General features: G+C 40.2%; 1 protein-coding gene across 1 annotated transcript in view; it reads right to left on the bottom strand.

Moving 5' to 3' along the window:
- Positions 1-14,976, bottom strand: part of Thada (THADA armadillo repeat containing) — a 289,337-nt gene that overhangs the window by 212,010 nt on the left and 62,351 nt on the right. The window contains exons 23-24 of the mRNA XM_031355527.1: positions 3,766-3,898; positions 644-757 (exon numbers count right to left, since the gene is read on the bottom strand). Coding sequence (XP_031211387.1) covers positions 644-757; positions 3,766-3,898 — 247 coding nt within the window. The remainder of the gene's footprint in view (positions 1-643; positions 758-3,765; positions 3,899-14,976) is intronic.

Here is a 14,976-nt window from a genome sequence, read left to right as displayed (position 1 = left end):
GCACCTGACACTACCTAAGACTTAAGGTCATATAAAGTTACTTCTCTTTTCTGTAAACTATAGCTCTGTTCCCTCACTGAGCATAGGCCTCCTACAGTGAAATAGGAGCATCCTACTAAAAGGTACTCACCAAGGATGACAAGGCGCACATATTATTTTCTATCTAGTGGTGGGGAATAGTTGTGAGGAGTGTTTGACCCAACTGCACATACACAGTAATGATAAGGAATTAAAATATTACTTAAAGTTAAAATATAAAATACTAAAATTCCTATATTACATTTTGAAGAAAGATTCAATTGTTCAACTACAAAATGTAGATCAACTCAAAAAAGCACACCCAAAATTCAAGTGTGACTACATTTTCATTTTCAGATTTTTAGGTACAATAGTAACATTGTGAAATATCTTGTCAAATGAATGTTTTCAACAGTTTTAAAGTTGTCCACTTTCATTATCAACCACGGCAAGTTTATTCTATAGATAGGAAAGACCAAAAAAGGGAGAAAACAAAAAAGCAAAAATAAGCCAACCCTCCTAACATGTCGCAGTAACCTGTCTTCAGGAGTTCTGTATCTTCAGCAGATACTTTAAAGAAATAAAGATAGAGGAGAGACTTAACTTCTCTCCCCTCTGTCCTTACCTGGGGGACTCTGCCCTTTGAGTCATCTGCAGACAAAGCCAAGGAGATCAGCTCCCTCATTGTTATTTTCAACAAGTCCATTCTACCCTTCTTTGGTTCAGATGCCAACAATGCCTATGGGAAAAAAAAAAAATCCCCAAATCAAGGGTCTTTTATTTTGCACACACCTATTTGTTGACTTTGGAATCAATCCCCAAATTTAAAACACCCTCTATAAAAAATAAAGACTATTGAAGTAAGTTAATTAAGCCAGGCTGCTTTAGCCAGGTAGCTTAACTTCTCTAGACTGTTCATGTATAAAGTTAGGTTAAGGTGAAATCATGCCAACTCCACAGCCCCTTCTGTTTGTTAGTTAGTTATATAATAATAAGCAGCTGATGAATAAATGGTTCTGACTGACCACTTTGTAAGGACCAAAATTAGGTAAAATATCAGATACAATAAGCAAGCCATACAAATAAGAAAATTTTCTTTATTTAAACAATGACAAAGATATACTGGATTAGATTTCATCTAAAGATTTATAGGCCCTCTAGAGACTGATCAACAATTTAATTCTTCACAGAAGAGTCTACTGAGTATCTAATCACACCACAGCATTTGAAACACCACAGGACAAAAAGAAACATTACAAACTCCAAAGGGACCATGCATTTGGATTTCAAAGGAGTGTCTTGTTTACTGCTTGACTAGCACCCCATAACATAATAATGGGATATTAGAGTAGGCTGATAGCCCACTTGAGGCAATGTAATAAAAAATGAATGAAGTACCGACGTATGTGACAACATGAACAACTCCGAAAGTACACTGCTAAGTGAAAGAAGCCAGATACAAAAGACTGAATACTGTATGAGTCCATTTACGTGAAATGTCCAGAACAGACAAATCCACAGACAGGAAGATTAGCTGGTTGCCTAGGGCAGGGAACAACGGAGGGAAGTGGGGTGGCATGGGAAGTCACTGCTAATAGGTGGGAGATGGGAGATAATCCTAAATTAGATTGTGCTAATGGTTCTCGAGCTCTGAGAATATACTGAAAATCATTGTGTAGCATGCATTCAATGCATGAACTGTCCACAGGTGAATTATATTTCAATAAAGCTGTCAAAGAAAAGCCACTCCAGTCATATTCTTGGACTCTCTTCCTTCACATCTATGTCTTGTAAAATGTTGCTTCTGGCTTCTAGCTTCTAGTTTCTAGAGTCAAAGTTTGTAACTACCTTGCATCTTCTAAATCAATGACAAGCTACGCAATAAGACAAATACAAGACAAACATGTAAACAGACTTAAAATAAATTCATGGCAATAAACTTATACTCAGAAAACATGCTCTATGAAGACAGAAAATAATTGTGTCTGTTCACACAAAGGGGAAACTCCTACACTAAAATGGTAGTTTTTTGCCACAGCTAACTTTAAACTGAAGTTGTCAGCAGAACAAAAAGATTACTTTATCTGTTTGTCATGCTGAGAAAAGTAGGATCCTTTTGAACAGATTTTTCTGATAATTAAAACTTTATTTCACTAAGATAAAAAAGAAAGCTACACTCAATGACTGACAGGTTTTGTTCCCAGAAACATGACTACTGATTCACCTTGGCCCAAAACAACTAGGCAAACAGTATGGCAATACTGCCTGCTGGGCTTGGGAAATGGACTTGCTGATCACTCCATGACTATGACTACTGGGTAGCACAGGGTGACTATCTCAGCAGGAATAAGCACATAGCACAAATATTGGACAGGATACTCAGCTGCCTGACATCTGTTCTCAGAAAAGAAGGCGACATGAGCACAGCAGGGCTGTAGGAACTGCAGATAGGAAACTAAACTACACTCACCCAAAGTAGCTCGGCTCATTTCTCAGGCCTACCTAGTAATCTCAGTTAATCACTTCTGCAACTGGGCATCAAAAAGTCATGAAGATATTGGGAGTACAAGAAAGAAAACACTACAGGCGCACTGAAAGAGGCCTACTTTACTTCCGTTGCACTTATTACACTACCCACTTAGTGGATTTTTGTCTTACTATAAACAAGAATAGCATGTGGTTTTGTACTGTGAGTGTACTGGTGTTTATTCTTCAGGATAATGAAAGCAACAGTCTCTAACTCTCTATCCTGCAAGGTAGAATTGCTTTAAAAAGCAAGAGGTCGAGCATGTTCTCATTTGTGTTTAGGAACTCACATGAAGATGTAGTCAGGGTCAGATGGACTAGGCTTAAGCCTTAGCAAGTTTGACATCCGTGTGGCCTTTGGCAAGTCACCTCTATATCCCCAGTCTCATATAGGATATCTTTATATGATAGCTGTACCTATCTCATAGAGTTTAGGCAGGAATCAAATGCTGTAATAGGCGTGACACAGCCACACTGCTCAAGAGCTACTATTAATATTGCGATTGGGGGGGGGGCTGCATGGTAGTGACATACTCCTTTACTCCCAGCATTCAGGAGGCAGAGGCAGACAAATCTCTTTGAGTTAGAGGCCAGCCTGGTCTATAAAAATTCCAGGATGAGCAGGGCTACAGAGAAACTCTGTCTCAAAAAACCAAACCAAACGAAACCAAAACCAAACAAACAGAAAAAAAAATTATGTTTTTTTATGAGTATTTAATAGAAGGACTCATATATGGATACTTCCTAAAAGTAAGCAATCACTGCACCCACAGAGATTTCTGACTACTGAATACATAGATGGAAATCTATACTACCCTATGTTTATACTGTAAGACTGATCTCCTGTTCCAAGAACAGATCTGATAAAGAACATACTGTCCACACATTAAAACAAAGTCACACAGGAGACAGAGTATGGCATAACCAGTAATGGTGCTTACCACCAAATATTAACAACCAAAATTCAGTCCCTGGGATCTAAATGAGGGAAGGAGAGACCAACTCCAGAAAGTTGACCTCTGATCTCTATGTGTACCATAGCATGCATACAGCTGTATACACACATAAATAATTAAATGTAATAAAAAATAAAAATAACAAAGTCACAAATGCTACGGTACTGAAAAGATAGAAACATCTACATCTAATATGTTTCCTCACACATTAAGAAGAGAAATACAGCATCAAAGCACAGATCAGTGCCTGCTCTTAGGAGAGTACCTGTATGTAGAAAGGAATCCCAGCACTACGCCTTGTAGCACAGAGTTTGGATGAGGGATCACTGCCTTTAATTTCCTCCAAAACACTCCACAACCACTGTTCCGGCAGCTTTTGCAGACTCACATTAGAGCACCTAAAAGGTACAAGTGAACAAATGTCTGGAATTATCAGGTACTAAAAGGTAAAAGTGTACACGAATGATATACATTAACATTGTTAGAAAGAATAAACATTTTATACTGAGAAGACTAAAGCTAAAAAGTGTTTTACTACAACCTATTACTATCCTATTATATGCCTATTATGTCAGTCTCACGGTCAGCCTGATGAAATCTAGAACCACCCAAGATTTGCTTCTGGGTATGACTGTGAACGATTACCTTTACTGGGGTGAGAAGATCCATCAACTATAAGTGACTTTGTAAGAAGGAAAAAGTGAGCTGAGTACAGACATCCATCCCTCTCTTCTTTCTGCCTACTTTCTGCCTATGGATGCAGCCACGTGCAGTTCCTGATGCCTGGCCTTCCCTGTCATGACATCTGTGTCCATGAACCACAACAGACCCCATCTCCTTAAGGGGCTTTTTATAAGATATTTTAATCACAGCAACAAGAAAGTTCTTAAGACACCCTCTTTACTATATGTCTTGGGACTTGAAGCGAGCAAAGGTTCTACCTACTACAACTACAGTGTGCAGAGCATTATGTACAAATAAGCTGGATCACACAAGCTTGCCTCCACACTCACAATGGTCTGAAGAAAGCTTACTAAACTCTTACAGATATCCCGGACTATACGATTCAAGGGTTGCAACAAAAACATCATATATAGTTTTCTGTGATTTGTTTTTTATTTATAGAAATTACATACAAAGTAAATGACATTTAAACTTACATTTTAATAATTATTTGTATTAGACTTAAAATGTAGCTTTTCACAAATAATTTTTTCAAATCTGTAGAATATTAAGAATGAATTTTATCTGGGAAGAGGCGAGATATATTAAAAGTTTATCTGGGCACTATCAAAGGATGCTCTTAAAATTGTGTGTGTGTGTGTATGTGTGTGTGTGCGCGCATGCACACACACATACACAAAAAGGCAGGAATGCCTTTGCAGAGTGGTCAAAGTACAACTTTCAGGAGTCCCTTATTTCCTGCTACCTTGAGAGATCTGAGGATCAGATCTGATCTCTCAAGGTAGCAGGAAGGTCTAAGCTCTTATAGCTGCTGCCCATCACACTGACCCATCAGAAGACTTTGGCACTATTGTATTAGCATTAGCTGAAGAGGCAGCATACTCAATGGCAGACAAACAGCCACTATGGAAAGAAGGCACCCTGACTTAAGGGAAGTAATGCTAGAGCTTGGGCGTGGCCTTTAATGCAACAGGCAAAAGCACTACTGCTGAGCTAGAGCCCCAGTCCTTTCCAGTTCTTATTTTGAGAAAAGGTCTCTGTAAGTTGCCCACTCAAGTCAGGAATTTGGCAATTCCATGACTCAGCCTTCCCAAGTATAAATTAAAGACCAGGTCCTACTTAACTGAAATTAACACAGTAAAATAAACAAATATCAAGTTGGAAAAATGCTTTGATTTTAAGCAGAGGAAAAAAATCATCAGAAAGACAGCTGGCTGTAATCTGAAGCAGGAGTTACATCTTAAGACACACATTTGGGATTTGTTTTTTTTTCTTTATTCTGTTGAAGAAGAGTGAACGATTTCTGACTAAATATTCCAAATAGCAACTGAAATTTAAAACTACGATTCACACTGACTTAAAAATAGAACTAATAGTACTTAAAATGAGTGATTTTAAACCTTGACGTGGACACATGAGGGAAAGAGCCAAAGGCTTAACAACAAACTCCAACATGACATCCTTGTTTAGACCTTGAGTTGAACAATACTGCCAAATAACATAAAAAACATGTGTAGATAGTCCAGATACAACAGGCACCAAGCATAGAACAGTGGCATTGGGACATGAGGAAAGGTGTCCAAATGTTAAGAGACACATACAGGAAGACCTAGGCATAAAATTCACAGACCAAGACTAATTATGTTAATACTTCAACAACTACCATGTAGATGTACAAAGCACGTGTGGCAAGGCCTGTTACCTGTCGGATCTGAGCAATGAGTAGAGGCAATTTGATCGATTATTCTTTCTACTGTTAAACATGGTTTACATGCATATACATATATATACACACATTTATAATGTAAGGACTAAAGTTGCTTCTTTCTCTATCATTTTAAGGATAAATGTCCTATGTTGGCAGTATTGAGGAAGAACCCTGAGCCTTCCATTTGCCAGGTAATTATTCTTCCAGTAAGCTTCATTTCCAGCCACAGCTAGTAATTTCTTTAGCTTATATCAACATTATCAACTCAGAGGCCCAAGAGATGGCTCAGCAGTTAGGAACATGTACTGCTCTTGTAAGAGGACCTGAATTCAGCTCCCAGCACCCATGTTGGGTGGCTCATAATCCTCAAGCTCCAGAGTACTCAGCACCCTCTTCAGACCTCTGCACTCACATGTACATACTCACACATAAACACAGAAATAAACATTAATAAAACTAACTCGGTATCATCTTTCATTTCTCTACCAACAAACAAACAAACAAACAAAAACAAAACACAAAATACCTCCAGACTCCACAAAGCAATTATTTAAGTGCTAACAACACAGTAAGAGCTTGGACTGCTGTGTTCTCTAAGCTCTTTCCATTATTAAAAACAGGAAGATATATATGGGTTAATGTAACTCACAATAAGTGGGCAAGGACATTAAAAAAACTAAAACAAAAGGTATTGTGTGTGTGAATATGTTGGTGTTACATACAGAAGTTAAGAAAGTCACTTTTACAGTGACTTGATGTAGAATGATCTGTGAATTTCATTTCCTTGCATTTTCTGCTCCATTAAAAAACTGGCTGCAGTCTATGGTAGGTGTAGTCTTCCAATAAAACCCACTACACAGAAAGACAGGGAGAAACAAAGCACATGAATGACAGGAGCTTGTGTTCGTATAAAATCACTGAAGCACTACTACATGGCACAAGCGCATGAGGCTCCTCCGCACAACATCTTCTATGCCTTCCTGGGCTGGCAAATGAAGGCCACATAAACCAGGCAGGTCTTCAAACCAAGGATCATCCTATGAACTGATAACTGTTCTACTCTACTAAGCAAATCTTGATTTAAATGACAATATTTTCCTTAATTTGAATGGTCACATATAATCTTCGTACTTTAACTTCACCAATTTCTACAAAGATATTTGTTTTAATAAGGTTCTTGCCTGTGCTGGCTTCTACAAGAGCATACAACATGCACACAAAATATGCACACAAGCCTATATTTCCACCTAAGCATCTGTTTATAGTCTCTACACACACTCCTCTTAATCAAAGTTGATAAACTTTTCTAACTTATATGGAGCAATTACTGGGCACAGGGGTACAGAGAGTTGGTACAGGATATAAGCTAGACTTTGAAGGTTGCTTGGAAGAATGGTGGAGAGCCTGCAGGGTAGGGTACAAAAAGCAGGAGATGACCAGGGAACAAACATTAACCAAGGTCCCAAAGACAGTTCCCTCATTTAGATTCTTGGCTATTTGAACTGTAAATACTTAGCCAGGACTATTAATTCTCTTGAGGATTAAATACTAAGGACCAAATGTTCCTTATTAATTTGGGGATTTCCAAAATAGGACCAGAAGAATGTTCTACAAGTTTACAGCTGGCAAAGTATACTCAAAAGAGCCCCCTGTGCCCACTGAAGACTCAGGAACCCCAGGCAGGAGCTCGGAAAAATGCTCAGGGCATTCCCTCCTGCCATTCCGTCCAGACCTTGTGCTGCCCTGGAGTTCCCCAGCACCGAGCCAGCTTCTCTGAAGAACTCTAACTGGCTGGCTTCCAGTCTGGGCTTTGCTGCTGAACTCTCTTTCTCTGATTTGTCTGATTCCTGACTCTGCTTCTCTCTTCTCTCCAGACCCCCCACCCCACTCCAAAGTCATATAGGAAAATCTCATTCAACCACACAATTCCCACATGCTTTATTCAGATGAAACACACTGTAATTTAAACAAAATATACTGAAAATATATTTGCCTGCTACACTGAACCCATTTATTGCCTATCTACTATGCATCTAGCACACCTAACTCCACACATCTGATTTTGCATCATTCTTTTAACAAATAAACACATGAGCAAATATTGTTTCCTGACAGGTGACGATATGAACACAGTGGTTAAGGCCACCAACTAGGAAGTCAGGGTGGACAAGCATCTAAGTGGGTGTTTAGGAATCCCAACTATGGAGCCAAGTTACAAGGCCCACTCTGTCTGTGTCACATAAAAGCTATGTGATCAAGGACAAGTTACAGAGCTCTACTTCCCATTTTTCTTTTCCATCACATTCATGAGTTTACCTTGGAGCATCCTTAAGTTCTTCAGGGGCACTTTATAAAAATATTATCTGACTATGAGAAATTTAAATTAGATACAATAACTAACTTACATGTGAAAAGGTATCCTCATACTCCCTACTTGTAATGCGCCTTGCTTGCTGGACAGCAGCAATAATGACAGAACACCGAGACTTCTTCTCTCGACAGTTTACTCAGGAATTTTCTTTTGTGTTACAGCTCTTTCAGGTTCCTAAGTGTTACAGCTCTCCTAGGTCCCTAAGTGTTACAGCTCTCCTAGATTCTTAGGTGTTACGGCTCTTTTAGGTGTTATGGCTTTTCTAGGTGTTACTGCCTCCTACCACCTCCCAGGCACCGCAGTTCCTCTTGCCTCCATGGAATGGCACTTCTTGCTTCTAGGTGCTGCGACTCTTCTTGCTTCTGTGGAATGGGCGGCAGCCGCTGCTCTTGCTAGTCACCACTTCTCTTCTTCTGTGGAGTGGCGTAGAATGGCGCTTCTTGCTTCTAGGTGCTACGGCTCTTCTTGCTTCTGTGGAATAGCCCTGACTGCCTGGAGAGAGCCCCTTATATACCCAAGCCTGAGCTCCCAAGTCCTCCTGGATTGGTTCACCGGCAATCGCCTCATTAGCATGCACCTGCTTGGGAGGGGCGCATGTGCAGCATACACCTGCTCGGAGACACCAGCATGAGCGAGCCACTCAGGAGGGGCGCATGCGCAGTGGAATCGTCTATCGCTGCCACCATGCGCGATCTTCCGAGCGGCTGCCTACACCTACTCATAACATCCAAAATATACAGAGGGGAGCCCTAAAACCAGTTCAGCTGAAGAACAAGATAACCACAGGGACTTACAAGAAGTGAGACTGCTGACACATGAAAGAGATTACAGCATGGCAGATTTAGAAGCAGTGGTGGCTACAGAGTCGGCTTCTGTGGGGTAACCAACCAGTCTCTCCTCCAGGGAAGGGAATTTCAGTGGCTCCCTCTCCCATGAGTGAGGTCAGAGCTGGGACTACAGACAAAAAAATCCATAAGCACAGGGAAACTCTGAACCAGGCTGTCTATCAATTTGTTATTAATCTGTGATATTCCAATGGGACTAGGAAGAGATGGACCAAAATGACAATATCTGGTCTATCTCCTCAGAGATAGAATCCATATAAGTAACAAAATAATCAAAAGGTTCCTAATTATAGGCAGCAAACCAAATCTCACAACAGAGGGCATTTACACACACACACACACACACACAAAAAAAATAAGTGGAATATAAAATGACTCTAAAAGAAAGCAATTTTATAGGGCAGACTGACAGAGACCCTAATATAACTTGGCTTTAGTGCGCTAAAGAAACCCTGAAGGAAGGATGTCTTCTTAAGTAGCATAGGAGAGCTACAGATGTGCCTCAGTGGCAGAGTGGCCTGCCTAGCACATGCCAGGCCCTGGGTTCAACATCTTATGACAAAGGAGAAAAACACAAAAGGAATATTTGCCTGCGAGGTATGGTACACACCTGTAATCCCAGATTTTGGAAGATAAAAGCAGGAGGATCATGAATTCAACAGCTTTGGCTACATAGTAAGTTGGAGGCCACCCTTTGCTGCAAGAAACTCTGTTAAATTTTTTAAAATGCAAAAAATTTTGAAAAACAGTGTTGAAAAAAGAAAACAGGCACATATAAAAATACCAGAAATATTCTGTATTAAAGTATAATTTCAAAAAGGATGACATCAATGCTAAAAATTACTTAAATTGTATCAAAAATAAATTTCTTTTTTATTTTTAAATTTATTTAACACTCCATATTTTACTCCCTTCCACCAACAATCTCCCCCAACACCCGCTCCCCACCCCACCCCCTCGTCCACCCTCCTACTGCACCACATCCCATACCTCTTCCCCACGCCCCTGTCTCAACGTGGATGTCCCCAACCCCCAAGCCACCTGACCTCTAAACTCCCTGGGGCCTCCAGTCTCTTCAGGGTTAGGTTCATCATCTCTGAATGAGCACAGACCCGGAAGTCCTCTACTGTATGTGTGGTGGGGGCCTCCAATAAGCTGGTGTATGCTGCCTGTTTGGTGGTCCAGTGTTTGAGATATCTCAGGGGTCCAGATTGAGACTGCTGGTCCTCCTACAGGGTCGTCCTACTCCTCGGCTTCTTTCAGTCTTTCCCTAGTTCAACAATAGGGGTCAGCTGCTTCTGTCCATTGGTTGGGTGCAACTATCTGCCTCTGACTCTTTCAGCTGCTTGTTGGGTCTTCCTTAGTAAGGCCATGCTAGGTCCTTCAGTAACAAGGCACATAGTATATTTAAAATGCTGAAGAATAACTAACCATTGTTGGATACCTACACTACATTAAACTAAAGTCAAATAGAAGCAAAACTTAGATTGTTTGAGACACATTAGAAACATGTTTGCCAGGGGAACTAGATATTTCAGTGGGACCTATATGGTGGAAAGAGAAAACAAACTCCCGCAAGTTATACTCTAACTCTCACACACTCACAAGTGGGATAGAAACATACACACACACACAGAGTTAGCTAATAGATATACTACTACTACTACTACTACTACTACTACTACTACTACTACTACTACTACTACTTACTAATGATAATAGTTTTCTAGGGATCCTGAATGAGAGAAATCCTAGAAGATGTACTTTAGCTTTCTTCCAGAGCTCAAGTCAAAAATCTTGGCATCACTGCTTCAGAAAGTTTCATATCTGATCTGTCAATACCACAAGCATTTTACTTTGAAATGATGCAGATCCTGGTCAGGTTTTCCATCTCCACCATCCTTCAAGACACCACCACCATCTCTTTTTGAATTAAAGTTGTAGTATAACTTCCCAAATGGTCACTCTACTTTTACCAGTATCATTTCTTTTCAACACAGTATTCTTAATAATGCTTTTAAATGGCCAGATCAAGGCAATTCTAGCACTTGAGAAGATAAAGCAGAAGAATCCTGAATTTGAGGCTACTCTGGGCTAAGTAATAAGACCTAACCTTAAAAGAAAGAATCCATAAATCCAGATTATTTCTCAGTCATGTCTCAAATCTATTTACAAACTCCAACTATGCATCCCCAAGTTTCCCCAAGGAATAACTGAAGTCTTCATTGGTCTCATCTCAAAGTCTGTTTACACCATATTAGTTATACATGGCTTATCTATGTTCCCTCATTTCAATTAGTCAACTGTGGTCCCTCAGACTTCTGCACTTTTGTAAACTGGGTAAAAAAGCAAAAACAGAAAACCAAGACTTCAGCTTAATTAAGAAAGCATTACTTCAAGGGAGCTGACTCTATTTTCCATTAGAATTTTGGCTAAATTTGGCTGGTAATAAAGACACTACCAGCTATTAGTCTGTTATTTGTTTCAGTTTTCACTCCCAAACAAACAAAACAAAACCCATGAAGAAGAACTAGCTGGTTGTGTTCCCTGGAACCAACTTCCAAAAGACATTCATTCAGAATGTGCTTTGGGGTACACTGTTATGAGAAAAGTACCTTCCTAACGATAACAAAACAGAAGTAGCTGAGCAGTGGTGGCGAACACCTTTAATCTCAGCACTTGGGAGGCAGAGGCAAGTGGATTTCTGAGTTTGAGGCCAGCCTGGTCTACAGAGTGAGTTCCAGGACAGCCAGGGTTAATACAGAGAAACAAACAAAAATAAAACAAAACCAAAAAACAGAAGTTATCTTCCTACTTAGTCTCTGAGCATGCACCATCAGAATTAACATGCTAAAGTAGTGCTCAATGGACTAGGTGGTACAGACAGAAAGCAACCCAGCAATTGGATAGTCTACAGAAAACTCTGACAGGGAACCCACTTGTGCCCGGCAGGAAGGGAGCTGTGTCTCAACCATTCTGGAGGCACTCCAAGTCCCCTGGGAACCTGGGGAGACTTATTCTTGTTAATACACCACTTTCTTATATTAACTGAATCATTCACAATGGCCTAAGGAAACTTTTACCTACAAACAGAAGCAACCACTCTCACAACAAAATGTACAGAGCGAGAAAGCTAATGAATGAAGCAGATTCCCAGAAATGCACCAAGACACATACTGCCAAGAAATCAATCATAGACAAGCTCACCGTCACAAGGCCAAAGCTTGTACCTATACTTATGTTTACCAAATAATTTGCTTACCAGGATCTAAGGACTTTTAAGACAGAAAGAAAGTCCTTCCCCCTTGCTCATCAACAGAAGTAAAAGTGAAAATTGTCAGATTTTAAAACAACTCTAAGTAATAATTTATTCAGTTAAGAAAAAGCCGCATCAATAAAAATGAAGTTATACATACAGGCTGACTGCTGATGAATTTTCATATTGCCACACCCCTTTACTTTTCTTTCCTTCATTTATATTTGACAATCATTTAACTAATTTATTATATAATGCCAACAAAAGCTTTGAAAAAGTGTAATTTGATATAAAATAAATGGTATGTGTCAGTTTAAGTTCAGTAATCACCAGCCACTCAAAGCAACATGTGAAGGAAAACAAATTTCAAGACTAAGCCCCTCAGACTTGCTATTCTGAATATTAAACTTTTTGACCCCTAAAACACTATTCGAAGGCACAGAGTTGTAGTCATGTTTTAGGTCAGTGCCAGGTATTCTCCCTTGGTTGCCTGTATATCAAATTTACTCTAAATATATCTCACAGGAAACCAAAAACCATGCACCTCCATATGCATTTAATCCATTATCTGGCCTTACAAAGCCTTATGGATTTGGACAATCTCATTAAATTTCATTTTATCCATTTTTCTCTTTGGTATCCAGGTACTTATGACCAGTTTGTCCCCAGAATTCTGCTGCTCTCAGTCATTCTGGTTCTTTCAAATACTACTTGAGTTTAAACAGAAAAAAAAGGGGGGCCTTGCTCGACCTTCAAACTTTATCACACCAAAATATACATTGCTAAATAGGGCTGGGAGGTACACACCTGCAATCTCAGCACTGGGAAGTGGGGAGAAAAGATCACAAGTTTAATGGTATTCTCAGCTAAACAGTGAGCTCAAGCCTGGGCTATATGAGGCCCTCTCTCAAAACATCAAAACAAGGCAGGCAGGGTAGCCCCCAGTGAGTGAAGTTGCTGAGTATGCAAGCCTGCCCCTTGGATCTCTAGATGGAAGGAGAGAAATGACTCTCAAGAGTTATCTTTTGATCTTGCAAGTGCTAATGGGCACACACAGGGCTAGTTCACAGTGTGCTATAACTTCCTTTAAAATACAAGGTCTGAGGAGCCAATGGCATAACCTCTTCCATCCATTTTAACTCTCAAGTACCTACAACAGAGCCTGGCACCCAATTGGGAGCACACGTATTTGCTGGCTGTGTGATCAACTCTGCTGGGCATATCATTCTAATAAAGCAGGCTGACAAAGAAAGAGGGTAAAGAGGATATAGTGGCTAGAGAAGAAGGTTTCTCCTGGATGAGGGCACTGCTAGAGCTGAGCATGTGACTCAGCACTCACAGGCAGCCTACAAAAAGTGATTCTACTGGCCTGAATCCTGCCCCCAAGGATAAGCTTCTTCCAGGGCTCAAGAACAAAACCAAATCAAGTTCAAAATGAAGACTAATACATTCTTCTGGAGTATTGTTTAACTGATGCTTGTACATCAGTTAAAAATGGGGTAGAAACTAGTTTCACAAGACCAATGTTTCTGAATTCTAGCAACAGGTAAAAACATGCAACATTTTTTTTAAAGGCTCTTTAAGAGACCTTCTCCAAGCAAGGACTGCAATTATTTCCAGTTTGGTTAGTTTTCAAATATATGCCTCCACTCAGAGTAGCTAGCTAACTCTTCTTATTTACATAGCACTGGGTGTATTCCCAGAATGTTCAACTTCCAATAGCAAAAATCGGAGTAGTTCCAGGTCCTGCATCTCCAACTTCGACTCTTCTCCCCATCTCTGGACCTGGATTGCAACTATCTGCTATCTCTCTAGGCAACATCCCAACACCACCTCACCACCTCAAATACATGTCTACCAAAGCATCAGACCTCTTCTCCAAGGACTTCTCTAGCTTTTACTGTTGCTCCTGTTGTTAACTGTTCCTAATTACCCTTCCCACCACCTGGGACAGACAGCTCAACAAGTTGATCTTGGTCTTGGTCTTTAATTTCTGTTTCTACTTACCTAATCCCAAACATTAAGTTGCTAGGTTGAACGTTCCTCTAGTCGGGTGAGGACTTGTCAGTTGGTAAACTGCTAAGAAAACCTGAGGACCTGAGTTCAGCCCCCAGAAGCACATAAAAGAGCTAGGTGCTCTCAAATTCTCAGCATTGGGAAGAAAGGGAGATCCTTGGGGCTTGCTGGCCACACAGCAAGCTGACCTACCTGGTGAGGTCTAGGTCAATAAGAAACTTTTTCTCAAAGAACAAGGTGATAGTTTCTAAGGAATGATACCTTGTAGCTTCTACATGAACCCGTATACAGGCGGACCCACATGAACATACAAACACACACTCAAATAAAGGTCTTCCTTACCATTCAAATAGGCTCACACTTTACCATTATTTTTGCCCTCTACTAACAGCCTCCTGTCACAATTCCTTACATACAGTAAGGATCCACAAGCATCTCCTCAACTGCAGCCTGGATGAAACGCTCTCCCTTCCCTATCTGGATTTTACTCCCGGTTTTATCAGCTAGTTGTGAGGCTATGAACAGAGTGTTTAAAAAAGAAGATCATTACAAAGATGCTTTGAAAAATCAAGACGCATGGTGTGCAGGCAAGCTCT

Source organism: Mastomys coucha, unplaced genomic scaffold (genome assembly GCF_008632895.1).
Source record: "Mastomys coucha isolate ucsf_1 unplaced genomic scaffold, UCSF_Mcou_1 pScaffold6, whole genome shotgun sequence".
In the NCBI taxonomy this organism is placed as follows: Eukaryota; Metazoa; Chordata; class Mammalia; order Rodentia; family Muridae; genus Mastomys; species Mastomys coucha.
Note: the sequence above shows the minus strand (reverse complement) of the source record. Positions and strands in the feature narration are given on the sequence as shown.